The sequence below is a fragment of the Mytilus californianus genome, unplaced genomic scaffold (genome assembly GCF_021869535.1).
Source record: "Mytilus californianus isolate M0D057914Y unplaced genomic scaffold, xbMytCali1.0.p SCAF_10, whole genome shotgun sequence".
Taxonomy (NCBI): domain Eukaryota; kingdom Metazoa; phylum Mollusca; class Bivalvia; order Mytilida; family Mytilidae; genus Mytilus; species Mytilus californianus.
The window spans coordinates 41,184,786-41,200,558 of record NW_026262582.1 but is presented as its reverse complement, the minus strand read 5'-3'; the positions used below and the strand labels follow the sequence as shown (position 1 = coordinate 41,200,558).

At 34.4% G+C, this 15,773-nt stretch overlaps 1 protein-coding gene across 1 annotated transcript; it reads left to right on the top strand.

Moving 5' to 3' along the window:
• The first annotated feature begins 13,239 nt into the window (after window positions 1-13,239).
• Window positions 13,240-15,451, top strand: LOC127718131 (uncharacterized). The gene is made up of 2 exons (XM_052224088.1): window positions 13,240-13,356; window positions 14,337-15,451. Exons 1-2 carry the CDS (start codon window positions 13,247-13,249, stop codon window positions 15,046-15,048), a joined length of 822 nt encoding a protein of 273 aa, XP_052080048.1. The 5' UTR covers window positions 13,240-13,246; the 3' UTR covers window positions 15,049-15,451.
• Window positions 15,452-15,773: the final 322 nt, after the last annotated feature.

Below are 15,773 nucleotides of genomic sequence, written 5' to 3'. Positions count from 1 at the left end.
TTGTGATCTAATGGAAAGTTCATGCATGTGATATATCGTTTAACAGAAGAAGTTTTCTTGTTCGCAATGACTTGCTTTTGAATATTTTATGTCATCATCTTAAACATTTATAACCACACCACTATCATTCCTTGTACATACAAAAAGACAACCTTTCAAATTCTGGTAATGGTATTAAATCCCTTATGCGCTATCCTTGCTAGAAACGTTTACATTGTAAACTCCATGCTTCTCATAATAAACATAGCACAGCGAATTTTTTCCCCATAAAATCGAGAAAAAGTACTCTTAAGTCATGAACATTTCATGCAGTAAAACTTACGATCGATCAATTTTTGTCGTAAGATTTTTTTGTTGAAAGATTCTCTGATTGCCAACATGCTTAACCTCACCACAGTTTTTTTTGTACCTGGCCCAAGTTACAGTAGCCTGAAATCAAATTGTTGTCTTTGGTTGCTCTCATAGATGTTTAGTTTATTGTTTACGTTTAAACATAAACAAAGTCGTAAGTGTTCTCATTTCAATTGTTTCATATTTGGCATACCGGGGCCTTTTGTAGCTTAATAGACGGTGTGGGTTTTGCTCCCCTTTGAATGCCGTACGTTATCCTGTAGGATTTTACACCTTAAATTCTTCTTTTGGTCTCTGGTCTCAATTTCCTTATTTTTATAATGAAATACATAAAATATATTTGTTTTCTTGCAAAATACAAATTGTTAAAAAATACCATTGAAAGGTTTTAGATTATTATAACTGAAGTGTGTGGTTTGTCACTTATTCGCAATGTAAGATTGAACCATAAGTGCTATAGCTAGGGCATGGATTCCCTCTTCTATTATTTGTATTACAAATAGTTTCAGTTAGATTTTTTTTTTTTTTTTTTTAGCGTATTTTTCTTAATTCAACGTGTTCTTGATCATTCCAACACAATCTCACATTGGAAACATTTTATGTGCTCCACTTCTCTGAATTTCACAAGTCTGGAAAGACCCAAAATTATAATATCGTACCATTTCTAGCCTCCTGTACGTTTTATGCACCACATTTCCACTAATAACAAATTACCGGATGTATCCCTAAGTTAAGAAGAAGGTTACCATTACGGAATGATAATTTTAACTCTCATCCCAACATTTTGAGGTGATGATGCACAAGATCTTTTCTTATAAATTAGAATGTTACAGTACCTCAACCGTTGACATAAAAATATAATAATTAAAGAACCTTTAGAATTTCCTAAGGTCGGTGGCATATTATGTTTCAACTGTTTGCATGCGATTAATGAAAAATGCCATATTTTGACTAATTTTCGAACAACGGAAAATTGCAGGTAACATTTTCTAACATTTATGTTTGAAAATTCAAAACGAATTTATTGTTTATTAAAATTGAGACGGTCGAGTAACTTATGCACATACTAACTCCGAAACAGTGGTAACTTCGTCTTAGCTACGCTACGTTGACTTGAAAGTTTAACAAAGCAAAGTCACCGCTGTTTCGGAGTTTGATGCACATATCACATGTATGAAAATTTCAGAAACGACTCGGGACGTTTCAAAGAGTTTTCCATCTCACATTTCATTAAAAAATTAAATCGAAAGTGAAATTATTTTGAAATTGAACAATATTTATTAAATCATATAAACATACAATATTATATCATTACTAATTTAAAAAAAATAAATAAAAAACTGTTTAGAAAACAAGATTAAAACTTTTAATACATTTTTTTAATACTAAATAGTAATAGAAATGTGAGAGTATAATTTTAAAGAAACGTACCTTAAAGTTAATTATTGTGTTCGATTCTCATGCACGTTTTTCATCATTTTGTAATGTACATTCTCAGGAACTGTGTTTTTCCAAATGTCCCACCTTTTCCTGGAATCGATGTGTTTCAAGGGAGACTACTCCACAGTAGAGACTATCGACAAGCTGAAGAGTTCAAAGGACAGACTGTTGCTGTTGTTGGTTCATCGTACTCTGGAAGAGATGTGGCAAGACAGCTGTCGGATGTAGCAGATAAGGTAAAGACATTGACAAACTTCTTGAGGGTCCGAATGGGGTTTACAGAATAATGAGTAAAAAATAAAGAATAGAAAAAATAGGCAAACAAATAAAGAATAACGAAAAACAGGCAGAAAACCCTAGAAAAAAAAGAAAAAAAAGACAAAAATAGACAACAAATTAAAGGATAGAGAATGGATAAAACAAATAAAAGATAGGCGAAAGATACCAAAGGGACATTCAAACTAATAAGTCGAAAATAAACTGACAACGCCATGGCTTAAAAAGAAAAAGACCAACAGACAAACAATAGTACACATAACACAACATAGAAAAATAAAGACTGAGCAACACGAACCCCACCAAAAACTGGGGTGATCTGGAGAAGTGGTCTAAAAATTCATGAATGAATGAATGAAGGGAATAAAATTGTATATTAAGGGAGGGGGGTAAAAAAAGGATAGAGGTAAAATTGAAAAATGACAGAGAAAGGTAAAGTTGTAGTAGAGAGAGATAGAAGAAGCTTGTAAAATTTTAGTATAGACAGGTGAAATTGTGGTAGAGAGAAGTAATGAGGTGAAAATAGGAGTACGGAAATATTGATTGATTGATTGATTGATTGATTGTTTGTGTTTAACGCCACATTCAGCACTATTGGCTATTTTGTGGCAGTCAGTTTTTAATGCCTGAGGAAGACGGATTTCCAAGAGAGAACCATCGACCATCGGAAGGAAAACAGACAATCCTATTCAATTAAGATTGGAGTCGAACTCACAATATCAGTGTTGAGTACGGAAGGAAGAAAAATACAACATATAAGGGAGATATATATCAAAAGAAGACAACAGAGCGTTTTAACCACACAGTGAACTACAAAAATCTAAAAAGACATCATTTATTTTTTAAACTTTGCATTACACGAGCAAACATTCTTGCATAAAATAATCGGCAACTGCGAACAGCATTTTCTAAATTAAATTAAAATACTATATTTTTTATAGGTTTATTTAACTCATATAGATGAACCAATTAAAACAGTTTATGAAAATGGAAATGTCATAGAGAAAAATTTAGGCATCCGTGAAATTAAAGAATCATCAATAGTTCTAGAAAATGGCAAAGAGGTACACCTTGATGCAATAGTAATGTGTACGGGATACAAGTACCAATTTCCGTTCTTGTCAGAAGATATAATAAGTATACAAAATGAGCACGTGACACCGCTGTATAAACACGTGCTCCATTTGAAGTACAACTCGCTGTTTGTGATAACATTGCTGAGAAACGTGGCAACTTATCCAATCTCGTTTAACCAGGCAAGATTTGCAAGATCTGTCATAGATGGCACTGCGAATCTCCCATCTAAAGCGGAAATGGCCGAAGACATTGCGCGCGAAGTAAAATGGAGAAGTGAAAACAATATGACAGGACCAATGTGGCATTATATGGATACACTTCAATGGAATTATGACAGCCATCTTGCTGACATGGGAAAGTTCGAACCATTGTCAGAAATGCTACAGATCTATTGGAATTTTGTAGAAAACCACAGAGAAAAAGACTTTTGCAATTATTGGAAGTATGACTACGTAATGAATGGAAAGAAAACAATTGAAGCAATTAAACGTGACGAGCATCAAGAAGAAGAACATTTACCATATAGAATGGTTGTATGATTTCGTTTGATAGTAGCTAGCATAGACAAATTCATGTTCATAGCAATTTTACGTTTAACATCATTAATATAACATTGACAACGATGTTTTTGAACTTCGCAATATTTGTTCATTCATCATTTATTAATTTGTTTGGTAAATATTGGACCAGTGTCTTTGTTTCAAATAAGTTACACAAGTCAGACTCTGGAAATGCTTGCATTATTACAAGTAAAAAGTTCTTAAACTTGAACTATTCTATCATAGATAGAAACATTGTCATTTTGGTTACCTTTTAAACTTGTGAACATGTAAATATCGTTTCTTTTTAAATGTTTTCGAATCTCAGTTTGTTTCCATTCACCATAGTTGTTAATCAAAGATGCTTCATTAAAACATTTTACGTCATTTGTAAAAAATCAAATGATTATAAATTACTGTAATAATTGTTCTAATTTACAAATATCATCAACGCAAACAAATTAGCATTCCATAGTTATTTGAAGTTACTAAAATGGGGGTTTGGAGGAGACTGTATTCAAGTTTAGAATGGAGTTATAACATTTGTTAAAAAAACAGTTGTTTCGACGATTATTAATCTAGAAAATGACCCCCAATTCTAGTTATGTGAAAAAAGTCCAGAGTTTTTGTTTTCAGCACAGAAAGGATTTGTTTAATTTGCATTCATTATTGAAGTGGGTTTTCAAATTGTGCATTTAGTGCATCCTGTAATTTCTTTGAAAATATACTTTTTATGTTGTTTATACTTGTTTATTGATATACTAGTAAATAAAAGAATATTCTGGTTTACTTGAGATCATCCCAACAAACGATTGTACCTGTCCCAAGTTAGGAACCTGTAATTGAGTGGTTGTCGTTCGTTGCTGTATATCATATTTGTATTCCGTTTGTTGTTTTGTACATAAGTCAGGTCGTTAGGTTTCCCTTTTGAATTGTTTTACATTTGTCATTTCGGCGCCTTTTATAGCGGCTTACTGTGCGTAAAGGGTTTCTGTTCATGGTTGAAGGCCGTACGGTGACCTATAAATGCTTACTTCAGCGTCATTGATCTCTGACGGAGAGTTGACACATTGGCAATCATTCCACATCTTCTCGTTTTTATAAAACATGGAAGATATCATGAGGTGAACATACGGTTTCATTAATTGACAAGTGTCTGTACTATACTGTAAACCAACTTATTTTCGCGGATATTTTATTTCGCGTTTAGCCCTTTCTATCCGAATTCGCGGCGATTTAATTTCGCGATTTTCAAATTTACTTGATGTAGTTAGACAAGGAAAAATCCAAGTTTTAAATTTTTGCGACGATATATATTTGCGTTATTTTTCTTCTCGCGAAAGTCGAGAAAATTAGTTGGTTTACAGTACTGTGAGGGGCTTTGGTGGCCGAGTGGTCGCAGTTGTTTATCTACTACAAATATATATAGAAATGAGCAGAGGAGATGTGGTATGATTGCCAATGAGACAACTATCCACCAAAGTTCAATTGAAGCGGATGTAAGCAATAATTGGCAACCGTACGGCCTTCAACAATGAGAAAAACTCATACCGTATAGTCGGCTATATGAAGAATTCAATTGAAAAACTAACGGCCTAATTGCTAACAAAACAATTTAAGAAAAACAAATGTGACGGACATGAACCAACGGCAACTACTGAACTACATGCTCCTGACTTAGGACAGGCACATAAAGAATGTGGCGGGGTTAAACATGTTTGTTAGCGCTCAACCTTCCCCTGACCTGGGACGGTGGTATCACAGCACAACATAAGAACAAACTATTAAAATCAGTTGAAAGTAAAATAACAAAAATACCGAACTCCAAGGAAAATTCAAAACGGAAAGTCCTTTATCAAATGGCAAAATCAAAAGCTCAAACACAACAAACGAATGGAAAACAACTGTCATATTCCTGATTTGGTACAGGCATTACCTTGTCTAGAAAATGGTGGATTAAAGGGCACAGGACGTTTGCGCTTTTTAACCTGTAACACGATGGGACTTTTGCGCTCCAAACACTATGGACATTTGCGCTTTCAATTTTGATACACGTGTATCAAATTGACCGGACATTTACGCTCCAAACACTATGGACATTTGCGCTTTCAATTTTGATACACGTGTATCAAATTGACCGGACATTTGCGCTTTTTACCTATAATCGTCTGCCTGTAATTTTAGAGAGTTGTAATCATTAAGTTAATAAATTCAACTAATATTTGTCGTTAGTTAGTTCACATTGACACAGTCTTAAACATAAACGTAAATTTCATAGTACATACCTTTTCATAGACTAACCGATACATAGAGACTAGTAAAGGGAAACAATGTATATATCACAATGGATTTTTATCATTGGAAAACTGTCGTTAAATCCGTTTATTGATGAACAGGCACCTCAGTCAAGAATTGAGAAAGAGAAACTAGAATATTTATTTGAAATGTGGGCGAAATACCAGTCAGGACAGATTACAGAGATAAATTTGTTCATTCCTTGAGTCTCGGATATCATGCGAAAACTGACCTGTAATGACTATACATGTCTTTATGTCTTTAGAACGTTTACTTTTAACTATATATAACTATATCAATGTGCTATGAAATTACTTTTGAGCACGAATCGGGGGCGGATCCAAGATTTAAGGTTAGGGGGGCGCAAACGTAAATTTTCGCCGAGCGGAGCGAGGCGAACATTTTTTTGAGGTAAAATTATCGAAATATTCTTCTAGAGTGTAGAGACAACCCATGCTTTGCAAATTTTAGGGGTGGCGCACGCCCGCCACGCCCCGCCTGAATCCTCCCCTGCGAATGTGCTATGAAATGACTTAAACTTTTAACCATTTAACCATAAAGAAAATTATGACTTTAACTCTGCCAGGTCAAACCTGCCGGACCTAAGCTCGAATAAAAGAGGAGGGAAGTCATCTATATTGTAAGAGCGCAAATATCCTTTTTTAAAAAGCGCAAAAATGTCCTATCAAAAAACGCAAACGTCCCGCGCCGGGATTAAACCTGGTTTTATAGCTAGCTATCCCTCTCACTTGTATGACAGTCGCATAAAATTCTATTAAATTAACAACAATGTGTGACAAAACAGACAGACATAATAGGTAAAAATGTAAAAAATAGGGGTACAGCAGTCAACATTGTGTTATTATCTTAATCACTATAAAAACAAACAAATATATCGGCAAAGAAAAACAAAAATGCATATAGACAAAGCACATAAGCAAAAATGAAAGACAAGAATACAAAAACTGACCATGAAAACAATGACGGGATGTATAAGTACCTAGCCACGCCAAAGGGATATTACCAAAAATGGACTAAACAGTAAAGGTAATAATTTACAAAGACAAATAAATGAACAGAAAAGGGTTTAACTCTACTAGCCTGCTAACACTGATGTGATATCGGACCCTGTATGTTGCAATTCAACATGTACGACAAAATATCTTAAAAAACACTTTTTTCTTGAAGGACACAAACCGCTTAAATGTAACTATAGGCAGTCACTGACCAGATTCCTTACTTGGGACAGATGCATTAAAAAACGCTATCCTTCTTTTTTATCCGCATACAACCCTCTCCCTTGTTTATCTCGATTAGTGGAAAGCAAACGTATCATAGGCGATCCTTCAATTAAGAATTGAATGCATCTTTTTGTAATTTTATTGGGGTGTAAACGTGTTGACCGGACCACATTTTGTATGAAACGCGGAAGCGCTTCATTCTAAAAATGTGTGCACGATCAACACTTTTTCATGCATAAACTAAATTATTAACAATCCAATAGATATACAAAGTGGCTCGACGAGAATGAGACCACGAATTTCGACTGCAACTTGAAAAGGAAAGTATGATAGTCTTACAGACATTTTGCCTTGCAATAAGCCCCACTTGCTCCCAACAGATTTGATTCCATGGTTATCTTATCCGAAGAGAACTTGGTACTCTCCATTCACGATTTAGCAAGCCTCTTCCCGATCGAACGTGTCAGCGTATTTATACATCCCACAAAGGCAAACGGATGACCTTTTAAGCATGGCTTTTAATGTAATACTGCAGGATGGAAGAAGTCCGTTGATGACAATGCATGTTATACCCCAGTCAATCTTTTTGTTTATACAAAAATGAGAACAAATCAAAGTTATTTCCAAATCAAGGGCGGACACACAAAAATACTAAACTCCAAGGCAAATTTAAAAAGGAGAAGTCCACAAAAACTAACAAAATGAAAATGTATGTGAAGTTAGCAGCCGGTTCGTTATTCGATATTCGATATTCAATATCCAACCGGCTGCTAGCAGTCGGTTGGATATTCAAAATTTAGTTGAAAATCATAAAAAAAATAAATACTTGATAACATTAAAAGCACGATTTTCATAGTTGAGAGGACTGATAAGATACGTAGGAAATCGTTTAATGACCTCTTCAAGCTGTCGTAAATTCTGGAATATATACCCTTTTTTAAGTTGCATATTTGTCTTCATGTAATATAGATTTTTATCAATAAAACAACTTAAAATATGTACTTTTATATATGATATTTCTTAACACAAAAGGAAAAACCTATAACTCTAGAAACATTTAGAAATATAAATAGAAATATTTATGGAAAGCCCAAAAAAGAAATATATAGTGAAAACCTACCGGAGACCGCTTAAATTTTAGGACAAAGGGCACAGGGCAAAGGTGAGAGCCCCCTGGTCTCTCAATCTTTCTAATATTATGCAAACATTTAGTTAATAGGTAGATACAAACGTGACGAAAAGGAATTTGGGTACACTTCCTGTCTTCCATGTTTACGGAGGGCCCAAATTGCCAGTTGGATATTCAAAATATATAGTGAAAACCTACCTGAGACCGCTTAAATGAGGGTGAGACCCCCCCTGGTCTTTCAATGTCCATCAACTAACTGTCTGCATAATTATAGGCAGATTGAGAGATCAGGGGGCTCTCATTATTGCCCTGTGCCCTTTGTCCTAAAATTTTGACAATTTTTAGCTGAAAAGTGACAATTTAAGCCCTCCGTAGATATCGAAGATGACATTATTCTGGGAAATCCTTTTGATACAATCTTTTATTTATACAGAGTCTATGAATTCGTCGAATTTTATGGACATTGAAAGAACAGGGGGTCTCACCGTCATTTAAGCGGTCTCAGGTAGGTTTTAACTATGTGTTTCTTTTTTTGGGGCTTTCCATATATATTTCTATTTATATTTTTAAATTTTTTCTAGAGTGATCGGTTTTTATACGACCGCAAAAAAATTTTGCGGTCGTATATTGGTATGACGTTGGCGTCGTCGTCGTCGTCGTCGTCGTCGTCGTCTGAAGACACATTGGTTTTAGCACTCTAACTTTAGTTTATGTGAATGAATCTCTTTGAAATTTTTAGGGGCAAAAAAGGGGGAAAACAAGGTTGTCCTGGTTAATGGCCAAATACTTTAGTACAAAACATAATTTAAAGCAGTGTAAGGGAGATAAATCAAATACATCATTTGAATTACCTCCCTTACACTGCTTTTAAATTATGTATAAAGTAATGGTTAATGAACAATTAAGATAATTTAAAACAGTGTAAGTGAGATAATTCAAATACAACGTTTTGGTTACTTCCCTTACACTGTTATTAAATTATGTTTAAAGAAATGCATATTTATAAAGGAAGACCAGTAAAAATATCTGCAAATGTTGCATCTTTTTTTTTTTACAAAAAAATCCATATGAAAGATTTGACACCATATTTTAAATTCTATTATAAAATAGATTAAGTTAGCACTATGGTAAATTTAAATGGTTAATTATGGTTGCAAACGCCATTGGAAATTTGAATTGAGATTATGACCATATCTTGAGGGAAAGAATTTTTAGGGGGGGGGGGGGGGTAAAAAGAAATTGTGGGGGGGGGGGTAAATTTTTTCTCCTTTCAGATTTCAGAAATTTAAAAGAATTATTCTTCAAATATTATTTTTTTTTCAAATTTCAAATATTGAAAAATTTCAAGAAGTAATCTTTAATTGCACAGTGTGGCGCATTAGATTTGTAAATCTTTGACCACATTTATTTATTTGTTATACCGAATCTAACCGTGTATTTAGATTTTAATTTTGGGTCCAGTTTTCAAATTGGTCTACATTAAGGTCCAAAGGGTCCAAAATTAAACTTTGTTTGATTTTAACAAAAATTGAATATATGGGGTTCTTTGACATGCTGAATCTAAACATGTATTTAGATTTTTGATTTTGGGGCCCAGTTTTCAAGTTGGTCTAAATTGGGATCCAAAATTAAACGTTGTTTGATTTCAACAAAAATTGAATATATGGGGTTCTTTGATATGCTGAATCTAACCATGTATTTAGATTTTTTATTTGTGGGCCCCGCTATCAAATTGGTTCATATTGAAGTCAAAAGGGTCCAAAATTAAACTTTGTTTGATTTCATAAAAAAATGAATTATTAGGGTTTTTTGATATGCCAAATCTAACCGTGTATTTAGATTTTTAATTTTGGGTCCCGTTTTTTAAATTGGTCTACATTAAGGTCCAAAGGGTCCAAAATTAAACTTTAGTTTGATTTTAACAAAAATTGAATTCTTGGGGTTGTTTGATATGCTGAATCTAAACATGTGTTTAGATTTTTGATTATGGGCCCAGTTTTCAAGTTGGTCCAAGTTGGGGTCCAAAATTAAACTTTGTTTGATTTCAACAAAAAATGAATATATGGGGTTCTTTGATATGCTGAATCTAACCACGTATTTTGATTTTGGATATTGGACCATAATAGGTATATGAAAAATTTTAAGTTCTTAGACCACATTCTTTCTGTGTCAGAAACCTATGCTGTGTAAAATATTTAATCACTATCCAAATTCAGAGCTGTATCAAGCTTGAATGTTGTGTCCATACTTGCCCCAACTGTTCATGGTTCGACCTCTGCGGTCGTATCAAGCTGCGCCCAGCGGAGCATTTTATTGTTTTTGTTTTAAGAAATATTAGATATAAAATTACAGTTTTGATGTCGTTTTATTGATAAAAATCTATATTACATAAAGACAAAATATGCAAATTACATAAGCATTGATAAGGGTTTATATTTGAGGACAACGAGAGTTTAAGACAACTTGAAGGGGTCATAAAACGATTTCCTACGTATCTTTTTACTCCTTTCAACTATAAAAATCATGCTTTTAATGTTATCAAATATTATTTTTTTTATGATTTTCAACTAAATTTGAATATCGAACCGACTGCTAGCAGTAGGTTGGATATTGAATATCGAATATCGAATGTGTCAGTTAGGGCGATAATATTTGATATTCTACATATATATAGATAATGAACTCCGCAAGTTCAAAAATAGGTTGACACAAGTTTTGGTTTAGCAGTCACCAGAAAACAGTCCAAGAGAAGATTGGTAAGTGGCGTATCTTGACTTTTTTTCTAGTGAGGCAAACGATTTGGGGCTTAACAATAAAAGCAACTGCGCGGTTCGAAGACTACGATGCAGATTGGGAGTGGACGGTTAATAGAATAGCTGTAACCCGACATTGCAACAGAGTTTTAAAATTTAACATTTAAGGTTTTATTGATAGTTGTATGCCTAACACCCAGTGACAAATATTTCATGCATATTCAGAACATCAATTATCCAATAGATAGGTTATACAAAGTGGCTCGACGAGAATGTGACCACGAATTTCGACTGCAATTTGAAAAAGAGAGTTTGAAAGACGTGCAGAAATTTTGCTTGCAGCCTGCCCCAATTGACTCCTGACAGAGTTGATTCGTTTGGAAAATGGTTGAGATTTTAAAAGAGATAAACATTGGCACGTTGGTACCTCGTTTTAAAGATGAAAAAATCAAATCTTATATATTTTTTGGAAAATTGTCAAAATATGAATTGCAAAGTTTAGGTTTAGTCGATGGGTCTACAATAATGAACATACGGTTAAAGTTATTAAATTGAACACTTGGAGTTCAAAAATTTGATCTACGAGAGGATATTCTCTATTTTGTTTTTGAATACCAGTTTACTGTTTCTGATCTAGCAGCTCCAGTCTCGTATCAGATTCCGAAAGTGCATTTTATTTGAAAAAATGGGATAGTGAAATTTAACAAAAAATCAACGTTTCAAACATTTCGGAGGAAGATTTAGATCAATTAATACAGGAGCTAGTGGAAGAATTTCCCTGCTGCGGCGAAAATATGAAAAAACCACTTTATTGCAAAAGACACGAAAGAAATCACAGTCATTTTTAAAAGTATTTCATAAAAATAGCTATAAAATTATCTCCTGCATTATTATGTACCGCTATGGATGATTGATTGATTAATTGATTGATTACTGTAAACCAACTAATTTTGGCGAGCGACTTATTTTCGCGACTTTCGCGAGTGGAAAAATAATGCAAAAATAAATCGTCTCGAATATTAGTTGATTTACAGTAATTGATTGATTGATTGATTGATTGGTGATTAAATCAACTTTCAACACTATCGTGCTATTTCGTGGCGGTCAGTTTATATTGGTGTAGGAAGCCGTAGTGCCAGGAGAGAACCGCCGACCTTCTTTAAAAAAATTAACAATTCTAGTCAATTAAGATTTGAGTCGAGCTTAACTGTCTCGTGCAGGATTCGTACTCACAACCTATTAGTTTTGAAAGGCTAGTGATACAGAAGCATGACTACTTAGACCACTCGGCCACCCGGTATTGATAAAAAGAGATATGGGATGAACTTCAACTCGGTGCATTACATTTGCGTGCAGATTTTTGTTACATTATCGTGCATTTATTTTACAGCTTCAACTAGATGATGATGGATGGATGCTTAACGTCCAGCGGCAAATTAATATGCATATTAAAGACGAGAACATTTTAATGTTATATGACTGTTTACTCTGCTTTTTCTAGACCGACACGCTGAGCCGGATTTTTAACGTGCTAGTTCACAAGGGAACAGTCCACAGGAACCATGTCACCTTACCCGGACCCATTATTCTGATTCCGAAGTCTTTGCTCTTACACCTTAAGGTAGCAATACACAGTTAGAATAAAAACTTGAAATTGACACTCATTATTTTTAAACACCCTCTTTCCCTTCCTTTCTAACAAATAAGGCTTAATATTTGTGTTATGCATGTGTATATTTATAGAAAGAGAATCTTCCATAGATTTGATTTCTAATGGTTATAATGGTGAAAAATAATCTCTTTTTGGTGTAACCATGGCAACAATCTGCATTTATTTGATACAAAATATTGCAAAAAAGGGGGGTGAACATGTCACAAAAGTCTCCAAAATTTGGTCCAAAGGAAAATTTCAATCAATTACAGTGATACCTTTCCTGAAACCATAGACATATATCTATCAAGAGGTAAAAAAAAAATCATATGCATTTCTGCTCGTTTTTCCATAAAATTGAATTGAATAGATCGAGCGTCAAATCTTAGGGCGCACTTGTTTCTAGTAAGCCGGTCATGCGCCGGTTATGTGGCCGGCGTACGCCTATTCGTGCGAGAAACAAGTGAAACGGCTTATATACCGGCAAATCTAACATGGCTGCCCAAGGACCATTACTACCAGCTATAATAGGTTATGGCCTATTCCAGCTGTTTGAGGACGACGAAGAAGAAAAATTGCAATTATATCTTTTACAGACTGAATTGTGAGATTTTTATTAAACGTTCAAAACTGTAACAAAAACGTTCTTAAGAGCGACAAAGCATTTACATTGCTCAATTATTAACAATTAACAGCAGGATAATAATAATAATAATAATAACAATACATACTTTATTTATAAAGGGTGACTACAATACGTTACAAATACTAATCATCTTCCCTGAGGCCCTCGGCAATTCTAGAACAGTATATAAATACAAATGTTAGTTTGTTTAGTTTGGTTTTATGCCGTTTTCAGCGCATTTTGGCTATTTCGCGGCGGTCCGTTTTTATTGGTGGAGGAAGCCGGAATACCCGGAGAGAACCACCGACCTTCGGTAGGAAAATTGGCAATCCTTGTCAATTAAGATCGGAGTCGAACACACACCGCCGCAGGTGAGATTCGAACTCACAACCTCAGTTGTATACAAATACAAATGTAACTTGCAATCAAAAGATAAAAAACTTAAAAATCAAATTAGAAAGCATATGCATTTTGTACACCAACACAAGATCATTATTGAACACTAATTGTTGTATTGTTGCTGAAATAGGTATAAGCAGAATATTTTCTCTTGAATGCATCTATGTTCTGGGCATATTTTATTTCGTGTGGAATATTATTCCATAAAACGACACCGAGTACTGAAATCTGTTTTCGGGCGTCGAAATTTGCCAGTTTTAGCTGATCGTGAAGAGTAATCCGTTGATTCCGAACATTTTATAAACTGTTTATGTAAATAATTTGTAAAATCAATTAATTGGTACATTTATACCAGTGATTTATACATTAATACTCCCTTATGGTATATGTCATGCTTTAACCAACAAGGCAAGTTTTGAATAAAAGATTTGATGAGATAGACCATTTAAAACTAGAGCAATAATATGTGTCACCTTAATGTGTCAAATCAGTTATTTGATTATAAGGCTTGTATAATTTCAATGTAAATAGACCTTAATATAGTATTGTTTTAATTTCAGGGAGAGTGCTCGAAAGGAGAGAGTGAAAACTCAAGGTTATTTTGAAGTAACAATACCCCGCTATCTACCAGACACTTTCCAGAGGTTTTTTAGAGTATCTCGAAATACTTTTGAAATTTTGTGCCAACAACTAGGTGCATGTCCGGAAATGCGTACACGTGTATATAGAGGTGGTAGAGAAGAACTCCCACTCCATAAAAAAGTCTTGCGGGTTCTGCGTTACCTTGCGTCCCAAGAGACTATCTTGGAAATAAGTGACAAGTTTAATGTGACTGAGTATACGCTTTTGAAATATAGAAGACAAGTTTTAGATGCAGTCTATAACAACATGATGGGAAGGATTATAACTTGGCCGACGCAAAATGAATTACCCAATGTCGCTCAACGGTTTAACGACATGGGTCAAAATCAATTTCCAGGGGTAATTGGTGCTATAGATGGCACACATATACCGATAGAGGCCCCAAGAGAAAACCCACAAGCCTACTTCAACAGAAAAAAATTTCACTCGGTGATTCTACAAGCAGTTTGCAAAGACAATATGGAAATCATAGACATCAATGTTGGATGGCCGGGTCATGTCCACGATGCGAAGGTTTTAAGAAATTCAACTGTATGGGAAGATGGAGATAGAATTTCAGGGTATGGACGCTTCCATCTAATTGGAGACGGAGCCTATCCACTGAGGAGATGGCTACTTACTCCATTTTGAGATAACGGGCATTTGACCGCCGAACAGAAAAAATTCAACAAAAGTTTATCTTCAAAGAGACAAGTGATTGAAAGAAGTTTTGGACTTTTAAAGGGCCGTTTCAGGAGACTTAAACACATCAATATGATTGACATTAAAGAAATATGCAATGTTGTATGTACAGCAGTTGTTTTTCATAATATTTGTATATCAAATGGTGAGAATTTGGAAGAGTTATGGAAGAGGACGATGATTTAATGCCACCTATTAATCCCCTATTTGAGCAACAGGAGCGAAATGCAGAAGGGGCTTTGAAGAGATTTAATATGGCCAACAGGTTAAGATTTCTTTGAAGTAATGTAGACATGAACATTTGTAATGTGTAGGCCAAGTTTACCAAATTATCAATCTTTATCTTGCTAAAATAAAGATATCTACAAATCCTCTATCTCTTTTTAGATATACAAATGCATTTATTATCTGTGACCGCTTGACTATATAGCTCATTTTATGCAAGTTAGGATGAGGGTAAATGCCAGCAAGTCATTGTGTCCTTCGTCCTTAGTTTTTTCAAGCTGTGGAAAAACTACACATGCAAGTTTGGAAATAAGAAAGACATTGATTGTTTGTTTTTGTATGCCCCGCAGCTAAAAGTTGGGTGGTGGCATATTGGTTACCCTTGTCCGTCCGTCCCTTAAGTTTTCGCACAAGAAGTCGGGAACTTTTCCACCGCAGTTCATGAGTTC